This window comes from Nomascus leucogenys, chromosome 22a (assembly GCF_006542625.1).
Source record: "Nomascus leucogenys isolate Asia chromosome 22a, Asia_NLE_v1, whole genome shotgun sequence".
In the NCBI taxonomy this organism is placed as follows: domain Eukaryota; kingdom Metazoa; phylum Chordata; class Mammalia; order Primates; family Hylobatidae; genus Nomascus; species Nomascus leucogenys.
The window spans coordinates 51196577-51215708 of NC_044402.1; the positions used below are offsets into that span (position 1 = coordinate 51196577).

Genomic DNA, 19132 nt, shown 5'->3' on the forward strand with positions numbered 1-19132 from the left:
AGGCACACAAGTAAGAAGGCGAGTGACCATAAATAATTTGCTGTCAGATCTATGTCTGCCAAGCAATGCTATTCAACATAAACGCAACGTGAGCCACATATGCAATTTAAAATTTCCTAGTAGCTATATAAAAATAGTCTAAACAGGTGAAAGTAATTTTAATGATGTTATTTTATTTAGTCCTATATTTCCAAAATATTATCATTTCAATATGTGATCCATATAAAAAGTTATTAATAAGATATTTTACATTTTTTAATTTGTGAAAAGCCTTTGAAATCCAGTGTGTTGGCCGGGTGCGGTGGCTCATGCCTGTAATCCCAACACTTGTGGAGGCCAAGGCCGGTGGATCACAAGGTCAGGAGATCGAGACCATCCTGGTTAACAGGGTGAAACCCCGTCTCTACTAAAAATACAAAAAAATTAGCCGGGCGTGGTGGTGGGCGCCTGTACTCCCAGCTACTCGGGAGGCTGAGGCAGGAGAATGGTGTGAACCCGGGAGGCGGAGCTTGCTGTGAGCAGAGATCGCGCTACTCCACTCCATCCTGGGCGACAGAGCGAGACTCCGTCTCAAAAGAAAAAAAAAAGAAAAAAAAAGAAAAAAAGAAATCTGGTGTGTATTTTACATATACAGCATGCCGCCATTCAGACCAGCCACATTTCAGTGCTCAGTAGACACATGTGGCTGGTGGCTCCTGTATTGGACAAACTAGCTCCTGGGCTGCACTCATGGCAGGAAGAGCAGAGATTGGATGGGAAGGGGAGGTAATAAAGTGATTAGAGTAAAAAGGGAGCAACCACAAGGGGCTAGGCTGATCACCCAGTGGGAGAATGGGGGAAGGCCTGGTTTTATCCACAGATGTGTGCATGGGTAAAGGACGGTGGCTGCTGATCTTGGTCTTGGCGTGGGGTGTGGGAGGAGCGTAGGGCTTTAAGCCAGGAGACTGGGATCGTCCCTGACATGATACTTTCTAGCTCTGTGACCTTTGGAAAGTCACTTTACATTTGGAAAGTCAGTTTACATTTCTTTCTCTGTAAAATGAAGGTAATAATGTTTGCCTAGAGGGTTATTAAAATTGAATGTAGTAGTATAAAAATACTAAACCCTAGATACATGTGGTTGAAACTGTTTATCTTTCTGACTAATCGTTTTCTAATGTGTATCAACATAAGTCATTCGCATTATGGTTTCTTGCCTTCTCCCCGCTACAGTAAAAATAAATAAATAAATAAATAAATAAATAAAATAGTCTAGTGTTACTCGAACCCCAAAGGGGACTGTGGTGGGTGGTGGGGGATTTGGGACCGTAGGAGGGGCCACCATGGGCAGATGTGGTGAGGGAGGAAAGGGGAGCAGAAGAGGGGACCCGATGAGCAATCCTTACCCCCTACCTGCAGTGTTGAAACAGCGCCCCGCCCACACACTTCCCGCAGAATCTCCCGAAGTCCACACCTTTCACTCCAGCCTGGACTTTGATGCTGTGGGCACGCCTCAGAGCCAGAAGTTTATGGCTCCCACCGGCTCAACCTGACAGGAAGCGTCTGCTCCCCAGTTCTCCCCAGCCACTGTGGTCTACAGATTCCAGGAAACCCATCTCCCCGTGACCTCATGGTGTGCTCTGTTCTCCACCCTAGGGACCAGAAAGAGCCAGGAGTAAAGAACTGTCTTACTTGGCCACCACTGGGAAATTCTGGGTAATTCGAGACGCCCTGGAATTTGGACCCACTCCGCTGATAGGTGGTGGCCAGGGTTCTAGGGAACACAAGAGGCGGAGCCAGGTGGCTTCCCTGTGCTGGCATTCCTGCCTCTCTCTCTCTCTCTCTCTCTCTCTCTCTCCCTCTCTCAGCCTTGCAGCCCTTTCCCTCTGCGATTCATATAAGTGTGACTCGATTTCAGGGAAAGGGAATTCGCGTGGGCTGAGAAGGAGGCCGGAGTGGACGGGCTGGGGAAGGCACCGTGATGCCCGCAACCCCGTCCCTGAAGGTGGTCCATGAGCTGCCTGCCTGTACCCTCTGTGCGGGGCCGCTGGAGGATGCGGTGACCGTTCCCTGTGGACACACCTTCTGCCGGCTCTGCCTCCCCGCGCTCTCCCAGATGGGGGCCCAGCCCTCGGGCAAGATCCTGCTCTGCCCGCTCTGCCAAGAGGAGGAGCAGGCAGAGACTCCCATGGCCCCTGTGCCCCTGGGCCCGCTGGGAGAGACTTACTGCGAGGAGCACGGCGAGAAGATCTACTTCTTCTGCGAGAACGATGCCGAGTTCCTCTGTGTGTTCTGCAGGGAGGGTCCCACGCACCAGGCGCACACCGTGGGGTTCCTGGACGAGGCCATTCAGCCCTACCGGGTAAGAGGTGTGGCTTTACCTAGGGCCTGTTTGGGGCAGAATGATGTCCTGTTATGAGGGGAGGAAATCGGGTGGGGATCTGGATGAAAGGCTTCCACATCAGGGAACCCTGAGGTCACAGGGACTTTCGAGGCATTCCCAGACTGAAGGCAGATAGGGTTCCACTTGGATGTATGGTAGTTCCTGCTCTGGGGGGAACTTCAGCTCCAGCTCTCAGAGGACCCCACAGAGATGGAGTGCAAAGAACTGTAGCCTTGGCTTCACTCACTATGGAAAGAAAGCCCCAGTGCTGAGTGGGATCTTCTGCAGATTATGGGCAGGGTAAACTTGTTCTCCCAGGATCCAGACTGGAAATGGGATTTATAGGTCCCTGACTGCCAGGGCGCAGAGGGGAGGGAGGAGCAGGGAAGGGGAACCTGCTAGCACTGCTCTTCTTGAGAAAGGGAGGGTGGCAGTAGTCCAGGATTGTGAGAATTCCCCATCTGGCCTTGGGGCACTTTCCTGTCAGCCTCTCAGATCTCTCTCTTGTCATCCAGTCACCAGGTCTGGAAGTGGTTTCCTTAGAAACATCTCCCAAATCTTTAATTCTGCCTTATCCTCACAGCCAGGTTCTCCCTATCTCTTGCTCAGACTTTGCAGTCTCCATGGCATTCCTTGTCTCCATTCTCACCCTTTCCAGTCACCTTCCAATCTGCTGGGAGACAGATCCTCCTAAAACACAAAGTCACTCATCTGCTCAAAATCCTCCCATGTATCCCTAGTGCCCAAAGAAAGTCCAACGTCTTTAGCAAGACATTCAAGTTCCTTTGCAGTCAGGATCCTTCCTCCCTGTCCGGCCTCATCGCTCAGCCGCCCTCCTCAAGGCACCACGTGTCTGGCCAGACTGAGTTGCTCTTGCTGTTTTTTCCTGAGTTGTCTTATTCATTCCTGCTTCCAATACTTTTTGCGCATAGTCTCTTCCTCCTAGAATACTCTTCTCCCGTCCTCCCACCTCTCTTTCTTTTTAAGTATACAATTCAGGGGCATTAAGTCCTTTTCTTTTTTTTTTTTTTATTATACTTTGAGTTCTGGGATACATGCGCAGAATGTGCAGGTTACATAGGTATATACATGCCATGGGGGTTTGCTGCACCCATAAACCCGTCATCTACATTAGGTATTTCTCCTAATGCTATCCCTCCCCTAGCCCCCCATGCCCTGACAGGCCCTGATGTGTGATGTTCCCCTCCCTGTGTCCATGTGTTCTCATTGCTCAACTCCCACTTATGAGTAAGAACATGCGGTGTTTGGTTTTCTGTTCTTGTGTTAGTTTGCTGAGAATGATGGTTTCCAGCTTCATCCATATCCCTGCAAAGGACATGGACTCATCCTTTTTTATGCCTGCATAGTATTCCATGGTGTATATGTGCCACATTGTCTTTATCCAGTCTATCATTGATGGGCATTTGGGTTGGTTCCAAGTCTTTGCTATCGTGAACAGTGCTGCAATAAACATATGTGTGCATGTGTCTTTATAGTAGAATAATTTATAATCCTTTGGGTATACACCCAGTAATGGGATTGCCGGGTAAAATGGTATTTCTCGTTCTAGATTCTTGAGGAATCACCACACTGTATTCCACAATGGTTGAACTAATTTACACTCCCACCAACAGTGTAAAAGCATTCCTATTTCTCCACATCATCTCCAGCATCTGTTATTTCCTGACTTTTTAATGATCACCATTCTAACTGGCATGAGATGGTATCTCATTGTGGTTTTGATTTGCATTTCTCTAGTGACCAGTGACGATGAGCTTCTTTTCATATGTTTGTTGGCTGCATAAATGTCTTCTTTTGGGAAGTGTCTGTTCATATCCTTCACTACTTTTTGATGGGGTTGTTTGTTTTTTTCTTGTCAATTTGTTTAAGTTCTTTGTAGATTTTGGATATTAGCCCTTTGTCAGATGGATAGATTGCAAAATTTTTCTCTCATTCTGTAGGTTCCTGTTCACTCTGATGATGGTTTCTTTTGCTGTGCAGAAGCTCTTTCATTTAATTAGATCCCATTTGTCAATTTTGGCTTTTGTTGCCATTGCTTTTGGTGTTTTAGTCATGAAGTCTTTGCCCATGCCTATGTCCTGAATGGTATTGCCTAGGTTTTCTTCTAGGGTTTTTATGGTTTTAGGTCTTACATTTAAGTCTTTAATCCATCTTGAGTTAATTTTTATATCAGGTGTAAGGAAGGGGTCCAGTTTCAGTTTTTTGCATATGGCTAGCCAGTTTTCCCAGCACCATTTATTAAATATGGAATCCTTTCCCCATTGCTTGTTTTTGTCAGGTTTGTCAAAGATCAGATAGTTGTAGATGTGTGGCATTATTTCTGAGGCCCCTGTTCTGTTCTATATATCTGTTTTGGTACCAGTACCATGCTGTTTTGGTTACTGTAGCCTTGTAGTACAGTTTGAAGTCAGGTAGCATGATGCCTCCAGCTTTGTTCTTTTTGCTTAAGATTGTCTTGGCTATCTGGGCTCTTTTTTGGTTCCACATGAAATATAAAGTAGTTTTTTCTAATTCTGTGAAGAAAGTCAGTGGTAGCTTGATGGGGATAACATTGAATCTATAAATTACTTTGGGCAGTATGGCCATTTTCAAAATATTTGATTCTTCCTATCCATGAGCATGGAATGTTTTTCCATTTGTTTGTGTCCTCTCTGATTTCCTTGAGCAGTGGTTTGTAGTTCTCCTTGAAGAGGTCCTTCACATCTGTGGGCACTAAGTCCTTTTCTCTCCCTCTCTATTCAACTGGAAATTTACCTTTCAAGGCACATTGTAAATGTTTTATGCTTTCCAAACCTTCCCTTAGGCCTACAGGCAGAGCTGACGTCTGTGTTCCTATCTCACTGTGTGTACCCCTGGACTATTGCATTTATCTATCTGTATTTTAATCACTTAACGTTGACTTCTTCCTGAGATAGTGATCTCTTTAGGGACAAGGACTGGGCCTTTTCCACCTTTGAATCCCTCAGCACTCAACAGTGTGCCGAGGATGTGACAGTTAATAATTGTGAGTTGAATTATTAATTCAGTCACCTCTATCCACCCATTCTTCTCCCCACAGGATCGTCTCAGGAGTCGATTGGAAGCTCTGAGCATGGAGAGAGATGAGATTGAGGATGTAAAGTGTCGAGAAGACCAGAAGCTTCAAGTGCTGCTGGTACAGGCCACGTCACTGGCTACCTTTTCCTTTGAAGGTTTTCTGAAGAGACTCTAGGGAAACCTGTTGGCTGGTATCTGTTTTCTGGCTGAAAAAAGCTGACAAACTATTCTCATTCACCTTCCTGTGGCTGCACAAAGGCATTTGGGATCTCAGACCATGAGCACTAGAAGCGGTTCTGATGTCTTGCAATCCAAGATCCATCTTGTATATCACATTTTACAGAGCAGAAAACTTAGGTCCAGAAAAGCAATGCTCCCAGGGCCACATAGCAAAGCCCAAGTTCATGATGAACCTGGATCTCTTGACCCTTAATTCATTGTTCTTTCCATTCTAGTCTGTCTGCCTGAACACACCACCTTCAGATGGGAAGCTTGGGGTCAGAAAGTATATATTAGTGTCAGGATTCTAGTCCGGACCACAGGCTGACCTTGAGGACAGTAGGCTAATGGTGTGGCTACATCTGGTTCCCTCATGCCTCTTTTTTCATGCTATAAAGTTATGGAGGAATCGCAGTGTGGGGATTTCTGGTACCTTGACCAAGGAGACAGTGTGGGGACAAAACAACCTCTCGACCATTCCTCAGCTCTCATCAAAGTATGCCCTGTAGTTGGTGATTTCCATGGCTAAAACCAAAATTATACACTCTCCCACTAAGTGGTGTTGACTCCAATCACAACTTCCTTTTGCCTCTAAGAAATGACTACAGTCTTCCCCACCTAACTCTAAGAAGGCATAGTAGGGTTATGATGGTATTGCAGTTGTGGAAATATTTTTGAAAAGTTCAACATCATTCTGAGAGCATAATGTAGCATTAGTATTAGAATCTCTAGCTAAGACAATAGCACAGCCCTCATCATTGGTAAGTTCATCCTGAGACCTATCTACTTCTAGGCATATTAGTAAATGGAATAAGTTTTGGAACCAGTTACTCCCTATCCCTGTTAATCAATAATAAGTAAATAGATGATCATCCTGGAAGCTATCTCTGAGCCCCTTCCTAACCATGTCTGCCTTTTATCCCTTGCAGACTCAGATTGAAAGCAAGAAGCATCAGGTGGAAACAGCTTTTGAGAGGCTGCAGCAGGAGCTGGAGCAACAGCAGTGTCTCCTGCTGGCCAGGCTGAGGGAGCTGGAGCAGCAGATTTGGAAGGAGAGGGATGAATATATCACAAAGGTCTCTGAGGAAGTCACCCGGCTTGGAGCCCAGGTCAAGGAGCTGGAGGAGAAGTGTCAGCAGCCAGCAAGTGAACTTCTACAAGTGAGAGACACCTCACCACTTTGTGGGATAGGAGAGGGACTCCACGGGGAAAGGGGTGGGCACCATGCTGTGGGCTGGAGAGAGGCAGGAAAGGGAAGTGGAGAGAGGTTAAGGGGGTGCAGACCCAGAGGGGCTGGAGACTTGCCCAAGTCATACACTGTGGTCATGTTAAGGGCTTTAGGGTCAGAAAGTCTTGGATTTGAATGTTGGCTCTTCCAATTGTGTGACTTGAGTGAGTCTCTTAACCTCTCTAAACATGGGAACAACAATAGCACCTCCCTCATAAAGTTGTTGCAGAATTATAAGAAACAATCCATATAAAATGCTTGGCATGGTTCCTGGTATACAGAAAGAACTCAATAACTGGTGTCTGCTATGGTTATGAATATGTGATCCTGGCTCACATCAGGTCCAACTGATAACTGAAGGCAGGCCCCTGCTCTCTACCACCTCCTAATCCTTGCAGACACAACCCACCCCCAAGATAAGGCTGAAACAGGGAAACCAGCCAAATGAACTGACTACAGAAACCCAAATTAGTAAGAAAACATGATGTGAAAGAACAATCTAATGAGTAGGTAATTAAACAGGACAACTCTCTGCAGAAGGAGAGTTTTGAGCTCATATTTTAAGGGCAAAAGGATGTACACAATCCCTGACAGGAAGGACTCATGGAAACTAAATGTATGTTCTTGTCTTTCTTTTGTAGGACGTCAGAGTCAACCAGAGCAGGTAGGGCCCACTCCCCAGTCCTGCCTCCTTTTACTCAACATCAAGACTGAAGGGGAAGGGATAGGGGCACTTACTGCCACCTACTTTGCCAGGAAAGCAAAGGCACTCTGGCAGACACACTGTCTCATTCAACCGTGCATAAACAGTCCAAACTTACTAAAGACTTGCATTCTAAAGGTTCATTTTTAAATTGATTGGTTGGTATTGGGTACATATTTTTTCCCCTAGAAGTGAAGTTATAAATAATAATCATGTTTTTAGGTTGATCCAGGAACATTTATTTAATCTATGAAATTATTAGCACTTGAGTCTGTATCTAACACCATTTAAAATGTAATTTAAAGGGGGAATACTTTTTGTAGACTATGATAGCATGGAAACCGGGAATACCAGCCTGTTCTTTCATTCATTCATTTTTTACACACATCTCTGGTTTCCTTCAGAATTTTCTAATGCTACTGTAAAAGGACAGCCACCAGGAGCCAGAGGCATTGTAAATGCATGGCCCTTTCCTTTTCTGTCTGCTATAAGCATTAGCAGTCTGCACTAAGATGAGGAGAGGTGTAGTGACTAGGGAACACTTGTCACGTGCTTTGTGCCTATTCCCGTGCAGGGAGGAGAAACCCAGGGTCCATGAATCAGGAAGTGTCTCCAAACATGCTTTTCAAAGAGCATTAGAGGTTTAGATCTAGAAGGGCTTGGAGGTCTTCCAGTCTGAAGAAGAAACTGAGACCCGGGGGGTGAAGAGTATTCAAGGTAATGCAGCAAGTGTCTAATGAGGACTGAGCTGGGACCGGAATCAGGAGTTTTTTTCATTTCAATGTATATTTTCGTTTATCCTTTTTTTTCTTCCCTTCTAGCCTCTTTTCCTTTACAAATAGCAGCATACACAAGGGTAGTTTAAGGCTGTTTTCAAATGGTACCCTGTTGCCCTCTAGAGACCAAAAGGGGTAATGATCTCTGTCCCTCAGCCCCTACAGAACCAAACATTCTCCTAAAGGGGCTTACCTCCAATTCTTGAGAAGTAATTATCGTTAGTTCCTCTTAGGTTTAACTGAAATGCCTACTACTTTAGTAACTACACATTTCCAGCAAAAGTAAAGAAATGATACTCAATCTGATTATTCACCACAGACGCCAAGATCATTCTTTAGTCTGATTTTAGCCTCACTTGGTCTCACCTGCACATTTGTTTTTGGAATTTTGACCTAACTGGTTACCAAACCTGTCTGCAGGTGTGAGATGAAGACTTTTGTGAGTCCTGAGGCCATTTCTCCTGACCTTGTCAAGAAGATCCGTGATTTCCACAGGAAAATACTCACCCTCCCAGAGATGATGAGGGTGTTCTCAGGTAAAGGGGAAGGAGCTGCAGTTTTCCCCAGTCCCGTTAGCTGCCCTCCTGCCTTCCACCCATCTCTATCCTTCTCTGCCCTCGAAACCTGGCTTAAGACATCTTCCCTCCCCAGAGCCTTCCCTTAGTGATCTCAATTTATTCAGGGGCACCATTCCCAGAGCATCTCCTCCACTCCCTAAGGACAGGTGTGGGACTGAGTCCAGGAGGGTGAGGACCCTTCTCCTCCACTAGACCACAGCAGAAGCTGAGTCTTCTGTCCTCATCTTCACATTGTACTCAAGACACCTTGCCCCTGGGGGTGCCTATAAGAAGTAATAAGTCACAGATCTCTCTTTCTTTCCGCTTCCCCCAGAAAACTTGGCGCATCATCTGGAAATAGATTCAGGTAAACAGCTCGGGATTTGGGGAGTCATTCTTCCATTCACCTATTCAATCCATGGCAGCAAACAGAGCAATAAAATGCATGAATTCTGGAGCTTGATTGCTTGAGTTCTTGATTCCAGCTCTTGCTAACTCTGAGACACTGGGCAAGTTATTAAGCCTCTGTCCCACAATATTTTCTTCATCAGTAAAGTGAAAAAAAAAAGTACTGTACCTGTCCCATAAGTAGCTGTGAGGACAAAATAAATTAATACATGCAAAGAGCTTAGTATATTACCTGACTCATAGTAAGTGCTCAATTAATGTCATCTACTTGTATAGCTATTACTCGTTGAAAAATACTTATCAAGCCCTAGTTTTTTGGGCAGCATTGTGCTGGACTCTTGATTGATTTGAACAAATAATGTGCAATTTTTAAAAAATCACATTTATTTTTAAATTGGTGCTTAATTTAGAAGTTGTTTCCATAAGCATCATCTCACTCACTCTGGTATAGATAAGTGCTTTTCAAACTTAATATGCAGAAAGGTCTCCTAGGGATCCTGTTAAAGTGCAGTTTCTGATTTAGTAGTGTGGGATGGGGCCCAGTATTCTGCATTTCTAACAAACTCCCAGGCGGTGAGGATGCTGCTGGTCCCTCCTCCTGCACTTTGAGAAGCAAATCCTTAGAGCACCACTCGCTGATTAGGTAGAAGGGCGGTTCAGAGAAGTGGCCCAATGTCAGGCTGCCCAAGTCCGGTACTCCTTCTGCCTCCCACGCGCGTTGCCTGCTCTAGGAACATCTGTGGTTGCCGCCCGCTGTTGATGTCTGCGCTCTCCTCCCTCTAGGGGTCATCACTCTGGACCCTCAGACCGCCAGCCGGAGCCTGGTTCTCTCGGAAGACAGGAAGTCAGTGAGGTACACCCGGCAGAAGAAGAACCTGCCAGACAGCCCCCTGCGCTTCGACGGCCTCCCGGCGGTTCTGGGCTTCCCGGGCTTCTCCTCCGGGCGCCACCGCTGGCAGGTTGACCTGCAGCTGGGCGACGGCGGCGGCTGCACGGTGGGGGTGGCCGGGGAGGGGGTGAGGAGGAAGGGGGAGATGGGCCTCAGCGCCGAGGACGGCGTCTGGGCCGTGATCATCTCGCACCAGCAGTGCTGGGCCAGCACCTCCCCGGGCACCGACCTGCCGCTGAGCGAGATCCCGCGCGGCGTGAGCGTCGCCCTGGACTACGAGGCGGGGCGGGTGACCCTCCACAACGCCCAGACCCAGGAGCCCATCTTCACCTTCACTGCCTCTTTCTCCGGCAAAGTCTTCCCTTTCTTTGCCGTCTGGAAGAAAGGTTCCTCCCTTACGCTGAAAGGCTGAAGTGGGGCGCGCGAACGGCGGCGAAGCGGAGACGGCGGCTCCCTGGGATCCAGCTCCGCCCCTGGCCAGCGCGCGGCCCGGGGGCTCCCTGTGCCCGCGTGAGGCGAGAGGGCAGGGGACTTGAGTCTCGAACAGCGGTCGTTTCTACTTTATCTATCTTAGGCCCTCAGCTCCCTGACGTCCTGAGCCTCCCTGTGACGCTCCGGCCTTCTCTGCACCTCCGAGTGCAGAACCACAGGCGGCTTCGGCTGTGCCTAGGGCAACAGCCAACCTAGGAGCCAGCGGGCTTTCGGGGGGAAAAAAAAGAAAAAGACATCTAAAATAAAATGTTTAAACTGTTTCAAAATAATCATCGTGGGAAAAACCAGGGTTTGGCTGGACTTGCACTAATTTATACAGTTAACTTCGTACTTTGACACACACCTGAAGGTGCCTCCGCCTTTGTAGGGCTTAGGGCCTCTTCATCAGCCCTGGGTGGACCCCAGGGCCCCTTCCGTTCCCTTCCCTTCTGGTCATTTCTCTAGACTTGTAGAGAATGTCCTAAGAAAGTGTGACTCACAGACCTCTGGATTCCATGTGTCCAATTAGCGCTGATGGGACTGGAGGAAAGGCTTAAATCCAATGGAATCTGCCTGTGTTGGCAATTTAGGGCCGAGATGGCTCGAGGGAGTAGATGCAGAGAGGAAGGGTGCTGATCCGTCCGTGACCAAGACACAGTCCTGTCCCTTCTTTTAGTCAGGACACCCCTGATGACAGACAGTGGGACAATCACCAGGCCCCACTGTTTAATAAAATGAGGTTTTTGCTCAGGTCTAACTAACCTCTCAAATATTTGTTATTATTGCAGTTATTATTTGGACACAGAAACAGACCACAGATTAAAATAACTTTACAAAGCAAAGTATGAATCCCTATACAAGTGATGGTTCCCCCCACCCCTTCTCCTCTCAAGTTGAGCACTCACATCCTTACCCTTCCACCCCAACCTCTGAAAAAAATCTGCCTTCAACTCCGATCCAGGTTCCCTGTAGTGTAAGACGATACTCTATGTACAAGAACACTTTAGGGTCAGCACGGTGGCTCACGCCAGTAATCCCAACACTTTGGGAGGCTGAGGCGGGTGGATCACTTATGGTCAGGAGTTCAAGACCAGCCTGGACAATACGGTGAAACCCTGTCTCTATTAAAAATAAAAAAATTAGCTGAGCGTGATGGCGGGCGCCTGTAATCCCAGCTACTCAGGAGGCTGAGGCAGGTGAATCACTTCAACCCGGGAGGCAGAGCTTGCAGTGAGCTGAGATCGTGCCACTGCACTCTAGCCTGGGTGACAGAGTGAGACTCTGTCTCCAAGAAACAAACAAACAAAACAAAGAACATCTTCATTATTGCATAAGCCCTGCTCCTAAAGCATGGGTCAGATGTTTTAAAGGCACTCAAAGAGTTTGGACCATATGTGAATTTTATTTAAAAATTATAACATGAATCATTGTGATGTGAATAATTAACCCTAACTTGACTGTTGGGCAAATAGAGGTTCTTGATATAAAAGAAACCAGACAATGTGGGGTTTCTTCTGCCCCCCAGTGTGGTGAGCAGAGCCATCCTTGTCTGACCCAAGTGGCTTGGTAGTCCAACCTAGCAGTAGTAGTAGTGGTAGTGGTGGTGGTATTGCCCAATACTTATTATAAAAGTTGTATATGCTCATGGTTAAGAAAATTCAAACATTTTCAAAGTGTATAGATTAAAACCTCTTTCCCCACCCACTCAACACTTCCCCTTGCCACTTCCCATAGTTAATCATTGGTATCAATTTTTTGTGTATCCTGCAAGTTTTGAATACAAATATACATTGCTTTCTCTTTTTTTACATAAATTAGATTATGCCATAAATATTCTTTGCAACCCCTCCAAAAGAAAAACTATGTGCAACACATGCTAATTGTAACATGGCTCAAACACTACACAAGGCTATAAAGTTAAAAAAATTTGTTTTAATTACATCTTCATTTGAACCTTACAAGAAGCCTGTGAAATACATAAGACCTATTTTGTTTTTCTCATTTGGTGGTTGAGAAAACTGGCACACAGTTAAATGAACTTGTCTAACAAGTTTCACAGCTGGTCCTTGTGACCTGCTGAAGTAGAATCTACCCATCCTGGAGCTCAGTGCAGTCACCTTTCCGCCACACTCAGACTTCTAAAACAGACACATCCCAATGGGGCTTTGTTTCATTTGCTACCCATTGAATTCATGTTTTAGACAGACAGGGCATTTTTGGTTCCGTATGAAACAGAAAAAAAAAAAAAAGAACCGATGAACCACAAGCACACTGTATTTCCAGGTCTCTGGTACTTCTAATTTTAGAGTGGTCCAGATAATTGAAAAGTGTGGATATGCACATTTGGAGGCTTTGTGCCTATATTAATAAATTGTTCTGCATAAGAAAGGAAAGAGAAATTTAGAAGCCAAAAGAAATTTGGGAGTGGCTAAGACCTCAGGGTGAGGACTGAGAGCTGCCTGAAGGAAAAGCAGAGGAAAATGATTCATTTGGTGGTCCAGCTGGAGCCGCAGGATGGCTGTCTTCCTGTGTTTGTGATGTAAAACTGTCCTCTATCTCCCCTACAGGATCCTCCACACAACCTATCTTGCCCCTAATGCTTTTTTAAGTGTTCCTGAGTTCCAAGTGCTGAGTTCTGTCCACTACTGGGCAGGGGGCAAAGAGACCCCACAAAAGAACTGCTAGGCTGCTGGACTATGTGAGGAGCCGTCACACTGAGGTGCCTCAGAGAACCAGAGGGGTTATTGGAAGGACCAAGGTGGGACCTGTAAGGGAATCTCTCTGGAGCCCAGGAACCGTGATGACAGTGAGCTGGTTGTAATGGGAACTAGAGCCTAGGCAGATGCATTGTCTCTCTGGTCAGCTTACTTTGCTCTGGATGTGGGGCCCATTCTCCTGTCTATAAGGAAGATTCCTAGCTCTACTCATGGCCTTTATTTTCTCTTTCATTTTCAGTTCTTTCCTTCTTTCAGACTTCCAGCGCAGAGCGTTGACTCACTCATACCTCTCGGTTCTTGGAACACTATCATCATCAGTCCATGCAAGGTCTTCTGGTTTTATTTGTATTTTCTCCTCTCTCCCCAATTTTTATTCCCATTCTCCTCACTCCCATAGGCAGCTACTCCCTAATGTTTTTCTTTTTTTAAAAAATTTTCAACTTTTAAGTTCAGGGGTACATGTGCAAGATGTGCAAGTTTGTTACATAGGTAAATGTGCGCCATAGTAGTCAGCTACACAGATCATCCTATCACCCAGGAATTAAGCCCAGCACCCATTAGCTATTCTTCCTGATCCTCTCCCTCCTCCCACCCTGCCCTCCAACAGGGCCCAGTGTGTGTTGTTCCCCCCGCCTCCCGCCATGTGTCCATATGTTCTCATTATTTAGATCCTACTTATAAGTGAAAATATGCTGTATTTGGTTTTCTGTTCCTACTTTAGTTTGCTAAGGATAACAACCTCCAGTTCCATTCACGTCCCTGCAAAGGACACGATCTCATCCCTTTTTATGGCTGTAAAATATTCCATGATATATGTGTTCCACATTTTCTTTATCCAGTCTATCATTGAGGGGCATTTAGTTTGATTTCATGTCTTTGCTATTGTGAATACTACTGCAATGAACATACACATGCATGTGTCTTATAGAGAACGATTTCTATTCCTTTGGATATATACCCAGTAATGAGATTGCTGGGTTGTATGGTATTTCTGCCTCTAGGTTTTTGAGGAATTGCCACACAGTCTTCCACAATGGTTGAACTAATTTACACTCACACCAACAGTGTTAAAAGCATTCCTTTTTCTTCACGACCTTGCCAACATCTGTTGCTTTTTGACTTTTTAATAATAGCCATTTTGACTGGTGCGAGATAGTATCTCATTGTGGTTTTGATTTGATTTTCACCTATAACCATCTGATATTTGACAAACCTGACAAAAACTAGCAATGGAGAAAGAATTCCCCAAGCATTAAACAGAACCTAGTTGGGAGCAGAACAATTCTGTCTTATCTATTCTTTTTCTTATGTGTGATCAAGAAGTCTGTAGTCAAAGTCTGAAATTTGGGACAAGTCCAGCCCAGCACTCTAAGACAAAGATAACCAAGGTAGCAGAGCTCATACACAGAATAACAGATGAAGGAAGGAGTGGGGCCAAGGGTGGACTCTCGTCATGGCCAACTTTCCCTGCATCTCTGGGGCTAGGTGTCCCTAGAATGCAAAGAGAAGTGCAGCTTCATTGTCTGGGGGCCAGAGTAGGGAATTAAGAAAAAAGAAAGGTGTATTCAAATTCACAGAGAAACAAAAAATACTAATGAAAATTGCTGTGCAGATTGCCTTTAAGATTGTGGAGCTATCACAGACACTGGATATTATCACAAATAATATCACCAGTGAATATTATTTGTAAATTTCCTGCCTCCCACTACACTCTTGTGTCTGGAAGACAGGAAGTAATTATTCTCATTATGACAATAAAGCCACTGCCACCAGAATCATCTCCTCACAGAAGCCTCTTTGTAGAGGAGTTCTGAGACTGGGCGAGTGCCCCCAAGAACTATGCAGAATTAACAGTAAATGCAAACAAGTCAAGATGTCCAATTGTGTGAATGTGAAGACCTCTTCTAGTCTTGACTCTGCCAACGACTTTGACATTGAGAAAATTATCCCACTTCCTCAGGGCCTAAACAGACTGAGGATCCCTTCTAACTCTGAGATCTTGTGACTTAAACCCTAACCTCAAGGAGCTGTTCATCTAAGGGAGGGAGGGTGCTGCTTATACCCGCTAGGTATCACCTTGTTACTCATATGACTGGGGGCCAATTTCATATACTTTCTTACAGTTCTCATAGGAAAGAAACGACCTCCCACCTCTGTGCTCAGCAGTGAAAGCATGGGCTCTAGAAACAGGAAGCCCCTGGTTCAAATCCCAACATGTTTTAGTTGTGTGACCTTAGGGAGGTTTACTTAACTCTCTGAGCTTCCAGACTCCTGGTCTGAAAAGTGGCAACAAGTGCCTACCTGAGGACCATTATAAGGACTAAAAGAGATAATACATGTAAAAGCTCTTGGTGCATTGCCTGGCACAGCATAAGCAGATAGTGAAGATGATGTGCTGGAAAGAACCTCAAAGTTGATGAGATCCAGACTTTTGCCTTTAGGCAAACATCTAATGGTGTCCACTTTACAGAGAGGGCAATTAAAACATAGAAAGTTTAAATAATGAGGAAAATAGATTATTTCATCCAATAAATGAGAGCTGGGAGAAAAGGCAATCTCTTTTTTTAAGGTTAAGAGTTCCCAGGTGCTAGGTGTTCCTCCAAGGCCTCCTTCTCTCATACTAGCGCATGTCCCAGGATCACATGATCTTCCTTGTTATGAAATCCTCTGGGGCAGGTTCACAGGGCCACTGCAGAGTTGCTGCAGGGGTTTCGAGGGTTTGTATATTGAATTAAATTTACAGTTGATGAGCATACCTCATCACAAGCTTCACCACAATGTAAGCTCACCACCATGTTGATAACATGTTTCTGCCAGTGGCACTATGAGTTAAGTGGTTGGTTAAAATTTGTTTGTAGTTTTGCAAAAAAATAGGTAAGTACTGGTGACATGCTCAAGGAATTAAAACTTTTTTTTTTAACTATACAAAAATTCTGAGTGGCTGTAAGAGTTGAGGCTGCAGTGAGCAAGTGTGATTTCTCTCTTACTCCAGACTCCATGCCTCAGGAATTAGGTTGACCGTCCTTGAACGGTCGGTGTATGACGCCTTGGACCAATAACAGACATGGAGTTACAACTGAGGTTGGCATAAATTCAGGACTGTGTGAGGACTGCATAGTCAGAGAAAGGATAGGTTAGGGGAGATCACTCTGTGACAGGGAGACAGGGAGGAAGCTTTTCCTGAAAATCCTTCTGAGAAACAGGATCCTTGGCTGAGGGCATGCACAGAGTTTTGGTATATGGTGTAGAAACCCCCCATCCCCTGCCCAAGCCAAACAATAAACATAAAATTGTATTGAACTGGTAGTATTGCACCTGGGTTCGCTGGCAGAAGCTCTGCATGGATATTCTCAGAAAGCCCTACTGAAGATGAGCTCAAAATAAATTATAAAAAACACATGAAGAAATGACCCCCTCTCCATCAGGAGACATAAATTTGGAGGAGTACAACCCCCAAAACCCCAACTATAGAACAATGTAAAAGAGACTAAAATTTTTGAATGATTAAATAACTGAAATGAAAAAAAAAAAGAACATGGAAATCTGGTGTAAAGAATCAACAAGATCTTCTACACATAAAAATATGGTGAATGAAACAAAATCTTATTGACTTGGCTAAACAACAAATTAAAGCAACTGCAGAGAGAGTTTTTGAATTCTGAAGAAATGAACCAAAATGCAGCACAGAGAAACAGGGAGAAGGAAAACAGAAGAAAAGTTAAGAGATTTGGAGAAATGGAATGTGAAGCTCCAAAATATGACTTATATGAGTTATGGGAGAAAAAAAGAAAGGAAATTGGGTGGAACAATAATTTAAGTGATTCTGCTATGGTCTGAATGTTTGTGTCCCCCAAAAATTTATATGCTGAAACCTAATCCTCAATATGATGGTATTGTCAGAGGGATTTGAACCAGAGCGACTCCATCTTGAGTGAGAGCTAGGAAAATGAGGCTGGGACTTGCTGGGCTGCATTTCCAGAAAGGTATTCTTAGCCTCTAGCTGTTTATGGTTAAGGGAACAGATCGATAATGTTTACTAAACAGACCCAGACTTGAGGGTCCTAATATCCCAATATCTTGAAAACAAAGGCATTCCTAATTTTGCTTTAAAGATAATAATATTGATTATTGCAAAATCAGTAATTAAGAAAATTAATCCTTTATCACAAACCCTTGTAGCAGAGCACATCTCCCCATTATCTTTTTTTATCCTATATATGCAAGCATTGTACCTAGGGTGGACTCATTTCTCTTTTTACTTTCGGGAACACCCTACTCTGCCTGTGGAGTAGCTATTCTTTCTCCACTTTATTTTCTAAATCAACTTGCTTATACTTTGCACTGTAGACTCACCCTGAATTCTTTCTTGTGCGAGATCCAAGCACCCTCTCTTGGGATCTGGATTGGGACCTCTTTCCTGTAACAGTATTAGGAGATGAGGCCTTTGGGAGGTGACAAGGTCATGAGAGCAGAGCCTTCATGAATAGCATTAGTGCCCTTATAAAACAGACTGGAGGGAGCTTGTTTGCCCTTTCCACCATGTGAAGACACAGCAAGAAGTTGTCATCTATGAGGAACTGGCCCTCATCAGATACAGAATCTGCTGGCATCTGGATCTTGGACTTCCCAGCCTCCAGAACTGTGAGAAATAAAGTTCTGTTGTTTTATAAGCTATCCAGCTTGTATTGTGCTGTAGTAGCCTGAATGAACAAAGATAGTGATACTGACTGAATTTTCCAGAACTGTTAAGAGATACCATCTATAGATTCAAGAAACACAAGTCCTGAATAGGATAAATAATGACAAATCTACACGCCTCCCCGACACCCCCTCAAACACACAGAATTGAAGAAAACAAAGACTAAGATAAAAATCTGAAAAGCAGTCTGAGGGAGAAAATTGATTACTCCCAAGGAGCAATTAAACTTTCTTAGGCAGACTTTTGGACAGCAACAAAAGAGGTCAGGAAATAGTCTCTTCAAACTTGTAAAAAGTAATAATAATAATAACCTTTTAACTAACATCCATTCTCAGCAAAACTATAGCTCCAGAATGGGAATGAAATGAAATTGTGGCCACATGCACAGCCCAGGTGTGAATAGCTTTTACACAGATGTACTATCAAGCACACCGAATACCTGTTTAACCAGTTAGTACCACATTGAAGGGATGGTGATGGATGGAAGAGAATGTCTGTGTGTGTGATAAAGGATAGAGAGAGGGCTACATCTTCCTGCTCCACAGTGGGAAATGAGAGGATAAGGCCCCAAACACGAGTTATTTAGAAAACATCAAGGCAAGCACAAAATAGTTTGCTAAAAGCTATGAACTGGGTCTTTGGACGGAGGAATGGGGCAGGGAAATGTTCCTATTTGTAAGACGCACTGTAGAAAGTTTACCATATGTGCAAGTATAGTTATACAAAATGAAAAACTATGAATATAAAAAATAAAAACAGAAAACTTACATGAGCCCACAAATTAGAGGACAGAGAGGAAATATGCTTTTTGCCACTAGTGTAATTTTACAGGTAGTTTCATATAATCCTCCCTTTTCCATCTTTAAGATGGCAATTTAAAAAATCAGAAAGGACTGCCAGGCGCGATGGCTCAGGCCTGTAATCCCAGCACTTTGGGAGGCCGAGGTGGGTGGATCACGAGGTCGGGAGATCGAGACCAACCTGGCTAACACGGTGAAACCCCGTCTCTACTAAAAATACAAAAAAATCAGCCAGGTGTGGTGGTG

The 19132-nt window shown here is 44.7% G+C and overlaps 2 protein-coding genes across 2 annotated transcripts in view; both read left to right on the forward strand.

The window, feature by feature from the left end:
* Window positions 1-19132, forward strand: part of LOC100588639 (HLA class I histocompatibility antigen, A-11 alpha chain-like) — a 462712-nt gene that overhangs the window by 153304 nt on the left and 290276 nt on the right.
* On the forward strand, window positions 1481-10960 carry TRIM15 (tripartite motif containing 15). Its single transcript, XM_030803249.1, has 7 exons — window positions 1481-2341; window positions 5442-5537; window positions 6568-6798; window positions 7508-7530; window positions 8766-8881; window positions 9237-9269; window positions 10094-10960. Exons 1-7 carry the CDS (start codon window positions 1961-1963, stop codon window positions 10609-10611), a joined length of 1398 nt encoding a protein of 465 aa, XP_030659109.1. The 5' UTR covers window positions 1481-1960; the 3' UTR covers window positions 10612-10960.